The sequence below is a fragment of the Solanum tuberosum genome, unplaced genomic scaffold, assembly GCF_000226075.1.
Source record: "Solanum tuberosum cultivar DM 1-3 516 R44 unplaced genomic scaffold, SolTub_3.0 scf00004, whole genome shotgun sequence".
Taxonomy (NCBI): domain Eukaryota; kingdom Viridiplantae; phylum Streptophyta; class Magnoliopsida; order Solanales; family Solanaceae; genus Solanum; species Solanum tuberosum.
This window is the reverse complement of record NW_006238930.1, coordinates 689,223-704,370: the sequence shown is the minus strand read 5'-3', so window position 1 is coordinate 704,370 and position 15,148 is coordinate 689,223. Positions and strand designations below refer to the sequence as shown.

Sequence of the window (15,148 nt, the reverse complement as noted above, 5' to 3'; positions counted from 1 at the left end):
CTTAGTGTATGTTGATGATATGATGATAACAGGTAATGACCTCAATCTGATACAGGAGACTAAACAGACCTTGCAAGATACATTTAAAATGAAGGACCTTGGAGATCTTAAGTATTTCCTAGGGATAGAGTTTGCCAGGTCACATGAGGGGATAGTTATGCATCAGAGGAAGTATACTCTTGAGATTATTTCTGAGGCTGGCTTGAGTGCAGCAAAACCTGCTACTACACCACTTGATCTTTTTGTACGATTAACTACTAAGGAATAAGATGAGGTGAATGATAGAGGTCACACTGACAAATTACTAGAAGATCCTAGTGTATAACCTTCGGCAAACTTCTGTATTTGATTGTTACCAGGCCAGACATCTCATTTGCAACTCAGACATTAAGCCAGTTCCTTCAACAGCCAAAACAGTCACATCTTAATGCAGTACTGAAAGTAGTAAGGTACATAAAAGGACAAGCAGGGTTAGGAATACTATTATCCAGCAAAGGTGGCAATCAAATAAAAGTGTATTGTGATTCAGATTGGGCTACATGCCCACATACTAGAAGATCAGTGACTGGATTCCTAGTGAAACTTGGAGACTCACTCATTTCATGAAAGTCTAAAAAACAGATAACCGTCTCCAGAAGCTCAGCAGAAGTTGTGTACAGAACCATGGCAACCTCAGTAGCTGAGGTGGTATGGATAGTTGGGTTGTTCAAAGAGTTATGAGCAGAAGTTGAAACTCCAGTGGTTCTTTACAGTGACAGCAAATCAGCAATTCAGATAGCTGCAAATCCAGTACATCATGAGAGAACAAAACATATAGAGCTAGATTGTCATTTCATAAGAGAGAAGATTCAACAAGGAGTGGTTGAAACAAGACATTTGAATACAAAAGAGCAAATAGCTGATCTTCTTACTAAAGGTCTAGGCAGGTCACAACATGAATATTTACTATCCAAGTTTGGTGTATTGAACTTGTTCATACCCTCAAACTTGAGGGGGAGTATTAGAGAAAGGGTTACTTAGCAAATATTGGGGCTAAATTGTAATTAATGAAAGTTAGAAGTATTAGGTTGTAAGTTGTAGAAACTGTTAGAAAGTTAGTTAGAGAAAGTTAGTTACGGAATAGTGTATATAAATACATGTATGGTAATGGCTAAAGAAGTTCAAGTTGAATAAAAAATTGTGCTTAATAAACTTCATCTTCTTCTCTCTTAGCTTGAATAGAAATGTTCTTCAATGGTGAAATCTAACAGTCTAATCTAGCATTGATGAAAATAATCACATGGAAGTTTATTCCTTTACCTCATGTCGCCCTTCCAAGACATCTTAGGAAGTTGCCGTGTGACAGTTGTTAATTGTTATCAACTAATTACTAATGAGGAACATATGCCAAAATGTAAAGGGAAAATAATAATAATCTAGAAATCAAAAAATGCATTGTGTTTAAGCTTAGGTTAAGGCACTTAGGTCGTTTAGGGATTCTAATAAATAAAGAGCATAGTATATTTCAGTAGTGGATCACATGGGCATGCAGCTAATGCTATAAAGACGATAAGTCCCTATTACTTGTTACTTTGTTGCTACGACTAGATAGTAGATTCCACTTCCATTTCCATTTATGATGATTTTTTATTGTAGTTTTTCATCCGGTGTTCGGTATCCACATTGGAGCTCAATTAAATTCGAATTCGCGCCGAAAAATTCCACATTGAGGATAAAACACTCCCTAACAAAGGCGACTCTCTTATTATCTGCCATCTCTTCAATTCACCCATGTATAAGGAAAATTTCAGTATAGGTATAAACTATAAACTACTCCCTTCGTTCCATTTTAGTTGTCCACTTTCTTTTTTACATCCATTGAGATATCATAGATAAGAATTGTTTTTTTATTCACCCCTTATGAATTTTTTTTGGAATTTTACAAATTTGTTTACACTTTAAAAACTTAATTAATTGTAAGGATAATTAAAAATAGAAAAAATTTAATTAATTATATCTTAATTTTATAAATTAACAAATAATTTGAGATAATTATTTGTAATATGATGGACAACTAACACGAAGAGAGTATTTGACTAATGCTTTAATAGCTAAAGCTAGGAGTAGGTTTCCAATTAAATGGGATATGCCGATATTTATAGAAATTGCAGAATAGTACAAGTCCAATGGAAACCTTTCCAACTTACTCTCTTCTCCGTCCACATTTAATTATCCTGATTTAAAAAAAAATAAAAAATTATAAGAATTTTGAGTAATATTTTACGATGTATTCTTTCATCATATTTATATGTTAATATTGCAATTTATATTATTTTTCATATAGTTTTGAATATCTAAATTTTTTATTTAAAATATACAATTAATATTATCTAATTTAATTTAGAAAATTAATCAAAGTAACTTTCAAAAACCCAACATAACAAACAAAAGTGGACAGAGAGAGTAGAAGCCAACGTTGAAATTCATTTCATTGGAGTTATTCTGCTTAAGGACTTCTATACTACCGACCAGCTAAAGAGCTAACAAATTGGTGACACTTCCATATTCAACTTTCACAGCATATCTTTACCTCTTAGTTTCTGTTTATTTTCCATTGTCTCTTTCAACGTCACTCGTAAAATTTTATTGGATATGTTTTTGTTAATACATCTCTGTAGATAAATTGGAAGGTTATCTAAAAAAATCACTAAACATATATAAAAGTTATTCACAACCCAATTACTAAGATTTAATATCGTTATTCTAAAATTAGAATTCATAAACTTTAAATTCTGATTTTGTCGCCATCCTAAAATTTAGAATCCATAAACTTTAAGTTAAGTGAATTTCTAGTACTTAATTATTAGGTTCAAAATAAATGATTTTCTCAAAGTCAAAGAGATTATTAATTAACTTTTTCATAAATTAACCTTCTCTCTAATGAGTTTTTCAAGTCTCAATATGTCTACTTTTAATAAAAGTTTGGAAAAAGTAAAAGGGCAATAATTTCAAATAACTCTTTAGTTAATGTTATAAATTAACTTTCATCAAATTCACTTGTTTTGGATTGAAGAATATTGCATCTAATCGCTATATTGACAAAATCATGTCTTTTTATTTAAAAAACTTAAAAATATAAAATAAAATAAAATAAACTCACAAAATGTTAATCTAATTCGACATCTATTTAAAACTTTTTTTATATAATTTTTTTTTTTAATTAGCGGGAGTAACCCAAAAATTAAGGAAGAAAAGGACCTCTGGCCCCAATAAAAAAAAAGGGATCTGCATGAACTACGTGCCAACTGCGCTTTCATCATCCGACCTTCTGGAACCTGATTGAATTCACTTATTTTACTGTAATTGTTTATATGTTAAAATAATTTTAAAACAATTTTGTAGTGTTGGAATAAGTTAAAAAATATTATTATGAGCATTTAATTTAGAACTAGAATAACAAAAATAGATTATAAATCATAATGATTTTTGACTTAAAAGTCAAGACTGAAAATAGTCAATCCAAACATAATTACAAAGTTTATTTCCAAATGAAAAATAGAATCCAGTAATAAATAAGTTAGTCTAAAACCCATATCACTTTCCTGCTATATGTACGAAATTAGCTTTTTTTCTTTGACTAATTGAATTCATACTATTTAAAACACTTGCTTAGTAAAATATCTTATATTCTTACTGCAATTAATAAATACTTACTTATACAAATAAAGCGGGTCAAAGGAAAGTTCTGATAATTATATATAAGGAAATTTGTGTGCCATGTTTTATAATTTGTCTCCCTGCTCCATTATGCCTAAACTTAGGAGGAGATCTGGTGGCAGCACCCTCTTGTTGTTCATCTTCTCTTTATCCACACTAAATGTTAGTACTACTACAACCACCGGCACTAATCTCCATTTTAAAGAAGCGCCGCAGTTCTATAATTCCCCGAGTTGTTCTTCAATTAATTATTCAGTGAATGTCGCTATGACTCTTGATATAGCTTATCTCCGGGGATCTATGGCTGCTATTCTTTCAGTACTACAACACTCTTCTTGCCCAGAAAACATTGTATTCCATTTTGTCGCTTCTTCGTCTGCTGAATCCACGCATTTGAATCTCACTATTACAAAATCATTTCCGTATCTTCACTTCACAATTTATCCAATTCAAGATGTTGCAGCTGTAGCAGGACTAATTTCGACCTCAATTCGCTCTGCTTTAGATTGTCCTTTAAATTATGCTCGCAATTATCTTGCTGATCTACTTCCTCAACACCTTCAAAACGTTGTTTATCTTGATTCGGACCTTGTTTTAGTAGATGACATTGCTGAATTAGCTGCAACGCCTCTAACAGGGGACTCTGTTTTAGCAGCTCCTGAATACTGCAATGCTAATTTTACTACTTACTTCACCCCAACTTTTTGGTCTAATCCTTCTCTTTCCTTAACTTTTGCGAATCGAAATCGAAGGCCTTGTTATTTTAATACTGGAGTGATGGTTATTGATTTAGAGAAATGGAGAGCAGGGGATTATACTACTAAGATTGTGGAGTGGATGGAGTTGCAAAAGAGAATGAGGATTTATGAATTGGGATCTTTACCCCCTTTTCTGCTTGTTTTTGCTGGAAATATAGCTCCGGTTGATCACAGCTGGAACCAACACGGTCTTGGTGGAGATAATTTTCATGGACTCTGTCGGGATTTGCATCCTGGTCCAGTTAGTCTATTGCATTGGAGTGGAAAGGGGAAACCATGGGCGAGACTCGACGCGAATCGCCCTTGTCCGTTAGATGGTCTATGGTCACCTTATGACCTGCTGCAAACACCTTATACTATTGAATCTTAAGGTACTTGAATTACTCTGTTACTCTGAATGTGATTTAATTTTCAAATATTATTTTTCAACTTCGATTTCATGTAAATTCTCAAATTTGCCTAATAGTCTTGTACTTGCTTGTATGATTTCAGGTGTATTAGAGATTGTAGTGAAAGACATCGAGAGTAGAGATCTGTGTCTTGAGATCCTCTTCGATTGTGTTATGTAAAGTAAGTACTACTACTTATTTGTTTCTTTTGGCAGAGCTAGTCACCCCAGAAGGGCTAGTTGGGGTCTACTATTTTCATAGATTATAAGTAGTATACAGTAGCTAGCCAAGAATTTTACATTGGAACTTTGCTAGAGTATTATTTTTAGACGTATGATATGAAATCATATATTTGTGATCAATTAAGTTTATTATAGAACGCAGCCTTCCTTGTCTGCTAAATATTTCATGGTATTCTTGAGATGTGCTAAATTTAACGTACTTGCTATTCAGCGAATCTTTTTAAGTTACGATCTTCTCACTCTCACCATTTTAGGCTTTTCTAAACAATATTGAAAAAAAGGAGTACTGTTTGTTCATTTCATCTAAATATAGAAGTATCCATTTCTTCACGTCTAAGCTCTTGTTCAATTCACCAAGCATACTTTCCTTTTTTTCTCTTTTTCTTTTTGCGATTAAAGTGAATCTCGTTCTATGATTTCACGTCAGATTGGTGGAAGTTAAAAAAAAAAAGGTGACATCCGTGTATGTTTAGTTGGTGGTAGAAAAATAATTTGTGTCATACCAAAGAACAATTTTGGAAAGTCACTTGGGCTCGACCACACACAGTTTGATGAGGAAAAGAGAGAAGGAGAAGTGTCGGCAGTGAGAGGGATTTGTTTGTGTGTGTGTTGGCGGGACAAGTCAGGTAGATTTTAAAACAAAACCACATGGCTGAAACATGTACAGATTCTACAAAAGTCATTCCGCATTTTACGCGTTTCATATTAAATCTTGCCAAGTAAGAGATATTTTTCCTTCTTAAATTAAACAAAGTAAGGAGCTGAGTGAGCTTGAACCACTGCACATAAAGAATCATATAAGTGCGAATTCTATCTTTTTCAAAAGTTGGTATAGTAAGTTTGTAATTAGTAAAACATGTAAAGACAACAATGTAGGAAGCAAAGTTTAAGAGTTAGTCAAAAGCTCTAATTATATGCCCTTTTACAAGTCAAATAAATTTCAAGAGCATGCTTTAATTGAGAAACTGTAATCAAAATTTTGTCGGTAAATCCAACTTCCTGAGTAGAGCAACTTATTAAGCCATAAGTTATGCCCCTGAATACGCAAATGGATTGCTATGAAGCCCAATAGAAAGAGTCCTATCTTTATTGATAGTGACTCATTACTACTCCTTATTCAATCATGAAGATGCTTTCTTGAGATTGATGTCATTATATAAGTAAATGAATAAAACTGTGCAAGTTACCATCAGCAAGTTTGAATGAAATTCCTTCTCCCTTAATGTCTCGAGTTTGAGTAATTGAACCCCCACGCCCCTCCCCTCCGATAATTAAGGAAGTGAATGATGCAGTATAAATAGATGATTAGTTAGAAAGTGAATATCGGATACCAAATGGTTATTGGAAAAAAAAAAACTGTAGTGTGCACTTTAACTTTTTAAATTATAAATTGTGAAAATGTATCAAGCCCACCTATAAAGTGATGTGCTGAAAATATATCCAAGTAACTAATAAAAATATGTCAATCTCTATCAACTAAAGCTTTTGAATGATCAAGCAGCCACACATTGTTAATTGAAACGTCAACAATTTGTTCACAGCACCACGGTCCACATTCATACAATCATGTTGCTTGCGTAAATAGAGTACATTGTTAAATGCAGATACGAACAAGTCACGCTGCTTTCAACGTTGATTTTTAATTGCACTCCGCATTTTAGTGTGTACATTCTTGATATAACTTCGTCACAAGGAACCAATTGACAAACATTAATTCATTGTCCTTATAGTTTACAAGCAGTTAAGGATATAGATCAATGACTGCAAATTTTCTCCTTGTCATACAAAATTACGTACGCAGCTTTTCTGGACCAAGAAAGAGGCCCATAAGCTTCACGTATCATTTGCAGGCCATATTCTTTATCTATTACATTGAAAAAGTTGAACATACGATGCTTGAAAAACCGATCCATGACGATAAAAGAAGCTTACGAAATATACCCCTTATAGATTAAGATACAGCTCTATGATGTAAAGATGTAAAAACATGAAACATTTCAAACTAAAGAAGATGTGTAACCAGGTACGCGAGAGCTATATTAAACTAGAGGCATACGAGTTAAAAGAGCCTCTCCAAAAAATTTCTTCACTTCAGAATAAGATTCTGATCACAAGCTAGTAAGTTCATCACTAATTACGAAACACAGGTCAAATAAATTAGATAACTTTAGAAGGGATGTAAGAGTCGATTACTAGGAGATTAGCTGCAACAGTCTTCCGAATTAGTAGCAGATCTAGCAGTGGGATCCCAAGGCTTTACAGGAGTATAGAGTAAAGTAGCCACCATCTAGCCATATGCTGTAGAAATTTGTCCTCAATTTTTATTTGCTTTCTTGTAGGCTCCTTCGTCTTCTCTGCCATTGGAAGTGGAAGGATTCTTTCGCACGTATTTGTAGTAGACATATTGTAATATGATCTATACTTGTGTTAAGGCCCCACAGTTTGGGAAAATGAATAAACTAGTACGTAGTATAAGAAAAGAACAGATATATGTGTTGTTTGAGCAATTGCTAAGACAAAATTAATGGAGAAATGTGAGGATACAAATAAGTCTAGCACAACGCAGACAACAGCATCCAACAACCAAGGCATATTGGCTTTAATCTTACTCCATTCTGTTGATCTAAGTAGTATACTGCATCATGTAAACATAACAAGCAAATGAATTAGTAGAAGGTTACCAAATGCATTTTAATGACAGATTAATTTTCATGTATTCAGTACGATTTAACTTATATACGTAAGCAGAACAAAATAGTAAGAAATGCTAACTATACTGAGTTAAATAAAGGGGAAACTACCTCCCTACATAAGTGACATTGGCGATGAGTGCAAACACGAACATGAAAGGATTTAAGCCCTGTTCATGGTGATAAAAGAATCCACATTAGCCTTTTGCTTGATGCCCAAAATGCAAGTTTAAGAAAGTCCAGAAGAGAATTCTGTAGAATATTTACCTCGACACTCCCTCGTTTAATCTGTCAAACAAAGAAATATGTTCAATGGCTTTGCATTAGACAAAATAGAGACTGCAACATTAACTGTTAGCATGTTGTTAGAATTATAAAGTGAAGAATCATGACTTACATTTAACCATATTTGAGGTATCCGACCGCCCATGTAGACAGCAGCCATCATCCACCCCAAACATTGGCCAAGTGCACTATGCTCCGTCCCATGCTCCTGCCAGAAAAGAAATATGTCCGGAATCAGCCCTGAAAGTTTCATGATATTAAGATGCAATTACTGAAGAAACATACTTGTAATAGTTTTCTTCCACCAAATCCAACAAGTAAAGCTTTTGTCTGGTGAGGCATTCCAGACACTGTTGCAAAGAACGCTCCATAACCTGCCTGAAAATCGTCTACTATGAAAATATTATCATCCCAGACCAAGAAAAATAAATAAAATTACTTTTAGGTTTAAAAATGAAGCTACATGGTCCAAAGTGGATTCAATTAAATTTTAAATTTCTTAATTCATTGAAAAAATTATGGAAAAATGATTATTTATTATGGAGTATATAAATTGTCAAATCCCTTTGACATAAGGAAATTCTGGTGTAGAGGGCAGCGGTAAATTTAACTCAAAATCATTTGAGGTCATATATTAGAATTTTAGGCGTGACATACTTGCATTTTTTTCAGATCCCTTGAGGCTCCGCCAAGGAGAGGAGAAACCCCTCTCAACTTGCCTTTGGGCATAAGGACTCTGGGAATTATATAAATAAATGATGCTTTGGGCATATACTCTGAATCTCTGACCATCAGTATTTCACATTACATATATTTAGGAAGTGGACAAAGTAGAGAAGCCCTCTCGACTTGGCTTTTGGGCATTATGCCTATGGGAATATTGGTTACTTGTCTCATATATTGGGACCAGCAATATTTCACAGTATATATAGTAAGTGCACAATATTATAAACAAGTCGCGACAGCAGAAAATTTTCAACTTGCACTAAACTAAACCCCAACATTAACAAATCAATACAAGAATTAATAGAACTAATTCACTTACAGATCGAGGGATAGGCTTAGGTTGGCTAACAGAAATATTTAATGGTGCATCAACTGTATCATCATCTGAAGAGTAATCATGGTTATTAAGCCTCACTGCTGATGGATCACTTGCTATAGGCCTCAGATTCGACCTGAATGGCGGGGTTGAACTACCAGCCAATGATCTTGCAGACCTGTTCCAATATATTTAAATACTTAGCAATAAATTAATCTAATTAATCCACGCGAAAAACTGACTACTTCCTTAGTTTCATAAACACGGATAGCGTAAAACAAATCATGTTAATTTACCATATTTGAGTAATAAATTAACATACAAACATATCAATTAACTACTTCTATATAAAAGACATGTATCATGTGACACGGGAAAAATTGAGAAAAAAACACTCACATGAAATAGAAGTCCATGGGGCGTGATGCAGATCTGCTGGGTATTGGAATCCCCGAATCTGTTGTTTTTTGAGGTCTCAATGGCTTCTTCAGTACTTCTTCAACCTAATTAAAGTTAATCAAATCATCTTTCTTCAACGATTATTGTGTCATTAAATTAATTAATCAGTAAATTACAAGCTTAAGAATGTTTAATCTGTACCTCTAATTGTCCAGTCTCATTTTCACTGCGCTTCCAGCACTTATAGAAATAATCATAGTACAAGATTTGCAGCACTAGTATGATAGTAGTCCCTGTGTAAAGCTGTTCCATAGCAGATCATTAAATTAAACACGTTAAAAAAAAATTAAAAAATACCACTCATATGATTAATTAGTAAAGAATAAGATTGCATTACCACAGCTGTGTACAATTGGGTCGGCAACTGCATGAATAGAAAAAAATACCAAAAGATGAGAAACATTAATTAAACCAAATTAATTTAATGATATTTTAAGCTATACTCACCGTTGCAGGCTCGAGAAGGCAACCTGTTAGATTGAATACGTCACTGCATCGAATAAAATGGTGAGATTTATAGTTGAGAAAAAAATAAAATTAAACATTGTGAAATTGAAGAAAATGGAGTAATGACCGATAAAATTAATTACCCGATAACCCAACCAAGAAGGAAAACAAGTGAAACGCCATGGCTAGATTTGGTTCGAAAGTTGGTGACAATTTGTGGGATTTCGGCAACAGCCCAACAGATGAGGCTTACAAAACCAAAACCGAAAGAGAATTCATCGCGGACATTGCAAAGGCAATCTTTGAAATACAAATTCACCCAACCAACAACACATGGTTTATTCTCTTTCACACAATACGCTATTGAATTCTGCTGCTGTCGTAACAACATAAGCACCTTCATTTTTTATTTCTTCTACAAATGATGAATCGAAGAGTGTACTAATTAAACTGAGGGATAATACATATATATAGGGTATAGCATTTACCCCTCCGAGGTCGAACAGTAAGTACTCAAAAGTAAGAAGACAAATAAGAGTGAAACAAAAACATTCTCAACTGCTCGGAATTTGTAACCTTGTTGCGTTGCTTTTACGTTTCTGCCCCTCAAAAACTATGGGGCAAGTAGGCTTAAACGACACCGCCTATTCTTGTGGCCTTTAACGGCTGGGCGCACCCGGAAAAGAAATCTATAGTACTCGGTTGAATTTTTTTTTGTTCTTCATACAATTATGCAATAGATAAAATTATTATTAATTGAACAATTTTTTTATTATTTAGATAGATATATTATTTATTTTAACGTCAATTATTGTTTTTTAATAATTTTATTCATTGACACGTTAAACTAAAAGAGACGCTGATGGTTTGTAATTATGGTGTTTTCGACAATGCTTTATGAATATTTACTACGTAATTTGTTTGAATATTATCGAATCAAAGCTTATTTTCGACAATTTTTCTGTCAAAATTGTAGGTACTAATCAATTGTTGACATACTACCTGTAACATGACAATCATAATGCTAATTAAACGTTTAATGTATATTGATTTCATTAAATTCAATGATTATTAGTCTTATATATGCTACTCTTCTTAATTTTTAATTTTATATATTAATCGTACCTTTCGATTAATGACATGATTGAAATATAGAAGTATATTTTATGTCAATATGATATGCGCGGCAGAAACTAAACATGATATACGAGGCAGAAACTATGTGGCTAGAATGCAGCACACAATTAAAAGACAAGATAGCTTAAATAGCATTTGGCATATAAATAGCATTTGACATTAATGTCAGTAACTCTTCAGTAATTGAGAAGGGGGACCTTAACTAATATATGGACTGCACCCTTCTGATTATACGAACCATTCTTGTAAAATGAAACATCATGTTGAATTAGGTATGCTATATTGGCCAGGTACAACTACTCCTAATTTTCACTATCAATCCTGGAGTTGTACATCATCAAGTACTCCTTGACCGTACCAGGGTATGTAGGCCTAGTTAAGTTGTGACCTATTATTTTATTGAAAAACAAGCCTGATACTATACTAACTTCATTCAAAAAGAAAAATTGATTTTTTATAGAACCAAAATAGAAATGATTTTCTAACTTGATGAATTGTATCGTATTCATTTTTTATTTTAAAGTGAATGGTTGCCTTATAAAACTTGTTATTGCTACCGAATACACTAAAATAGGGAGAAGGGCGAGCGAAATTTGTTATGTATATCAGTAGATGTGAATCACACTATTTCGAGATACATCTATTTGGACATATTCAGAAGCATCAAAATCTGATAAGATACGTAATATTGTGTACATCTAAATAATTAACTTCTAAACTAGTGAAATTTATATAAGTTTTCATGTACTGATTCACATAATATCTTAAATGATCTATTTTCAATCACTCGCGTACAATCTGTTTTGGGGTTTCTTCGTGAGTTAGATTTTAAAGAATATAGAGTATATTTTACTACTTTGTAGAAGAGTCTAGACATGCCTGCTTGTATGACAAGGGCATTTTTGTAATTTCCTACTTTTTCTTTCCTTAAGCCTTTGTATTCTGTTGCTTTAAGATTGTACCTTTTCTTTATTCGACCCAAAAATCAATCAAATCAATATCTAATGAAACAACTCAGACTCCAAAAATATCAATTTTCATAAGGAAAAATTACTTATATACACATCATTAGTTTACTTATTTTCTATTATTCCCTTCTTTTTAAAAATATTACTAAAATCCCCTTTTTTACTCCTTAAACCCAATTCCCGGATACATAACTCCATATCTCCTAACCCACGTTTCTCTCTCCAATTTTTCTCTCCTGAAATCACGCCATATTCTCTCCTATGATCTTATCATTCTAATTTTGAATTTGAATTTCATGATAGTTCTCTCTCCAGTCAAAGAATTTCTCATTCCTTCTAGGTATTGTTTCAATTTCATTACTTTCGCTCATAGTTGTTAGTTTTTTTTTAATTCAAAATTCTGATACATTTATGGAGGATCCTCCTTCATTCAGTTTAGGTATTACCCAGATAATGCCATCCAACACTAATCGTGTTTATGACAATGAAGATCTAGGTTGGGCTGAGAATAGATCGAAAAAATTGCATGATCCCCTAGTCATGGCCAACGTCAGTATCGAGAAGGTGAAGAATGATGTGCCTTCTTCTTCAAAAGCAAAGATTGGGAAAACCCCTAAAAAAAAAGGGGGTAGAAAAGTATCATCCTCAATTTCTCGTCCGAATCTATCCGAGGTAATGTGTTCTGATCTATTTCTGCGTTTTTTTGTTGCTCAATCTTTGAATCAATTAGTGATTTGAATTTATGAACATTATTGAGAGATTAATGTTATCATATTGTGATGTATCAACATGCAATTTACAATTTGATTCAAAACCCTTTCTTTTAACTGACACAAAAATTTGTCAATTTTTCTTCTCAATGTATAAAGTTATAAATATATTTGTAACAGGTTGGATTATGTATCACTCTCAACTAATGACATACATTGTGTTGTAATATGCTTATTTAAGTATCAATCTTGACTTATCATATATAATACATAAATGACATTATTAAGGTTTATTGTGTATTATATACAAATATTAATATTATGTATCAGATATAAATATAATAATCATTATAAGTTCAACTGTATATTATTCTGCATGTATCGTGTTTATATTATTTTATGTCTTTAACTGTTGTTCATTTGTCTCATTATAGTCTGTGAAATACAAGATAAAACAAATTCCTACACACTCCTTGAGGTTTGGTTCAACATACAACAAAGTGTTTATTGGAACCAAAGCATCCTTTTCTTGTTGAATAAGTACAAGACATTATTCATCAAGGAAGCGACACACTGTAAATTTTATAAAGTTTTGTTTTAAAGTATATGTTCAATTCGTTTTTTTAATGTATCTTCTGCATTTGTAGGGATTGTGGATTGTTTGTGGCCACGTTTGCTGAATTTCTTACCGATGAAATCCCAATACAATCCAATGCTTTCTGACCTGATTATCACCACACAAGATACGCAACCTTGCTATGGAAATACGGCAGTCAAAAACCGAAGCAGGATATGTTAGTCATGATAATGACGATCCATCAAAGCCTAGGCGTTATTTCACACCACCAGATCATGATGCCTTAGTTAATCTGGAATAGTTATTGTGTATCAATGGATACACAGTGTTTTTAGTTAGTACTCTTTTCAAGATACATTAACTTAAGTGTTGAGTGTTTCTCCAAAAACTTGTTTTGTTTGACTTTTAATGTCAATATATTTTGTTCCTTTAATCTCACAATGTATGTTGGTCTTCATTTACAAATTTCTATAATTAAACAGTGTAATTAAATCAACATCAATCAGAAATGCACATAAATTTGATTTAAACTTTTATTTCCTAACAGTAACAATTCAATATATTGTGTCAAAAACATATAAAACCACAATACATTGAAATGTATATTACGGTTATAGTGGAAAACTTATTGAATTGAAAATTATAAAAGTGAAACAAAATTGCATTTTAAAAAAGTCTATTAAAAAGTTGTAATCAATAGATATATTTTGTTCATTTAATGTTTATAACACAATTTTTTGATAATGTATATGATACAATAGTTGTAATAAATAATAATATATATGATACATGTTTTCATAGTTATTGTGATAAATACAGTGATGAGTAACTTAATGGTATAATTTATGTATCATATAAGTACTCAGATACAATAGCTTATTTAAAATAGATAGGTTATTTATGATTTAATGAATATGCTACATTAATTATTATGTATATGATACATTACACATACTCTACATAATACATTAGATTTTCCACATAATGTATATGATACAAACACACCTAAATATTTGTATATCAGAGATAACATTTGCACACAAATCATAACAATTTATTGAATTAAACAACATAAGTCATAAATAAACGTACCAAAATAACATTAAACACAAAAATCATAACAAATTCTTAATTGTATCAGCAAAACTCATAAATATTGAATCAAAATAACCAAAATAAACAGTAAACTTTATTCATGATAAAAATAAAAGTGATAATGGATTAATTCAAAAATTATTCAACAAAAACATAAATGTCTTATAAAAATAACACTTTCACTCTTCTTTTGGGAAGAAAGTACAAGTTCTTTTGTTGTGACCTTCTTGTCCACAACGTCCACAACAGTTTATGTTTACTGTTATCTTTTCATCTGCATTTTTTTTCTTCTTTTCCTTGGTCTTCTAGCCAATCTTTTGTATCTGGGTGGCCACACAGTTTCATCTATAACATTACTAGGAATCGACCAATCTTCCTTATCTCGCATTGGAACCATTGGAACCTCATATGTTTTTGCTAATGCATCAAGCTTGTAGTAATCAGAGCAATAAGGATGCATATCTGTGACATTTTTTGTCCTTTAAAAACAACAACTGCATGTGCGCAAGGTATCTCGTCTAGTTGAAATTTGTAGAATTCTCTAATATCATCAATTATATCTTTCGAAGTATGAATTCGTTTATGGTTGATCAATTTAGGAGCAGTCACACCACTAACAAACCCAACCGTTGCTTGGACTTTGGTTAGTATCT

The 15,148-nt window shown here is 32.4% G+C and overlaps 2 protein-coding genes across 2 annotated transcripts; one reads left to right on the top strand and one right to left on the bottom strand.

The window, feature by feature from the left end:
* Positions 1-3,720: 3,720 nt before the first annotated feature.
* On the top strand, positions 3,721-5,257 carry LOC102581900 (probable galacturonosyltransferase-like 1). Its single transcript, XM_006338213.2, has 2 exons — positions 3,721-4,825; positions 4,947-5,257. The coding sequence occupies exon 1, from the start codon at positions 3,757-3,759 to the stop codon at positions 4,822-4,824; it is 1,068 nt and encodes a 355-aa protein (XP_006338275.1). The 5' UTR covers positions 3,721-3,756; the 3' UTR covers position 4,825; positions 4,947-5,257.
* A 1,842-nt stretch (positions 5,258-7,099) lies between these two features.
* Positions 7,100-10,547, bottom strand: LOC102581565 (probable vacuolar amino acid transporter YPQ2). The gene is made up of 12 exons (XM_006338212.2): positions 10,152-10,547; positions 10,009-10,051; positions 9,899-9,925; positions 9,703-9,804; positions 9,502-9,605; positions 9,106-9,280; positions 8,346-8,438; positions 8,173-8,268; positions 8,043-8,063; positions 7,887-7,945; positions 7,630-7,720; positions 7,100-7,501 (listed from the first exon to the last, which is right to left on the bottom strand). The coding sequence occupies exons 1-12, from the start codon at positions 10,409-10,411 to the stop codon at positions 7,400-7,402; spliced, it is 1,173 nt and encodes a 390-aa protein (XP_006338274.1). The 5' UTR covers positions 10,412-10,547; the 3' UTR covers positions 7,100-7,399.
* Positions 10,548-15,148: the final 4,601 nt, after the last annotated feature.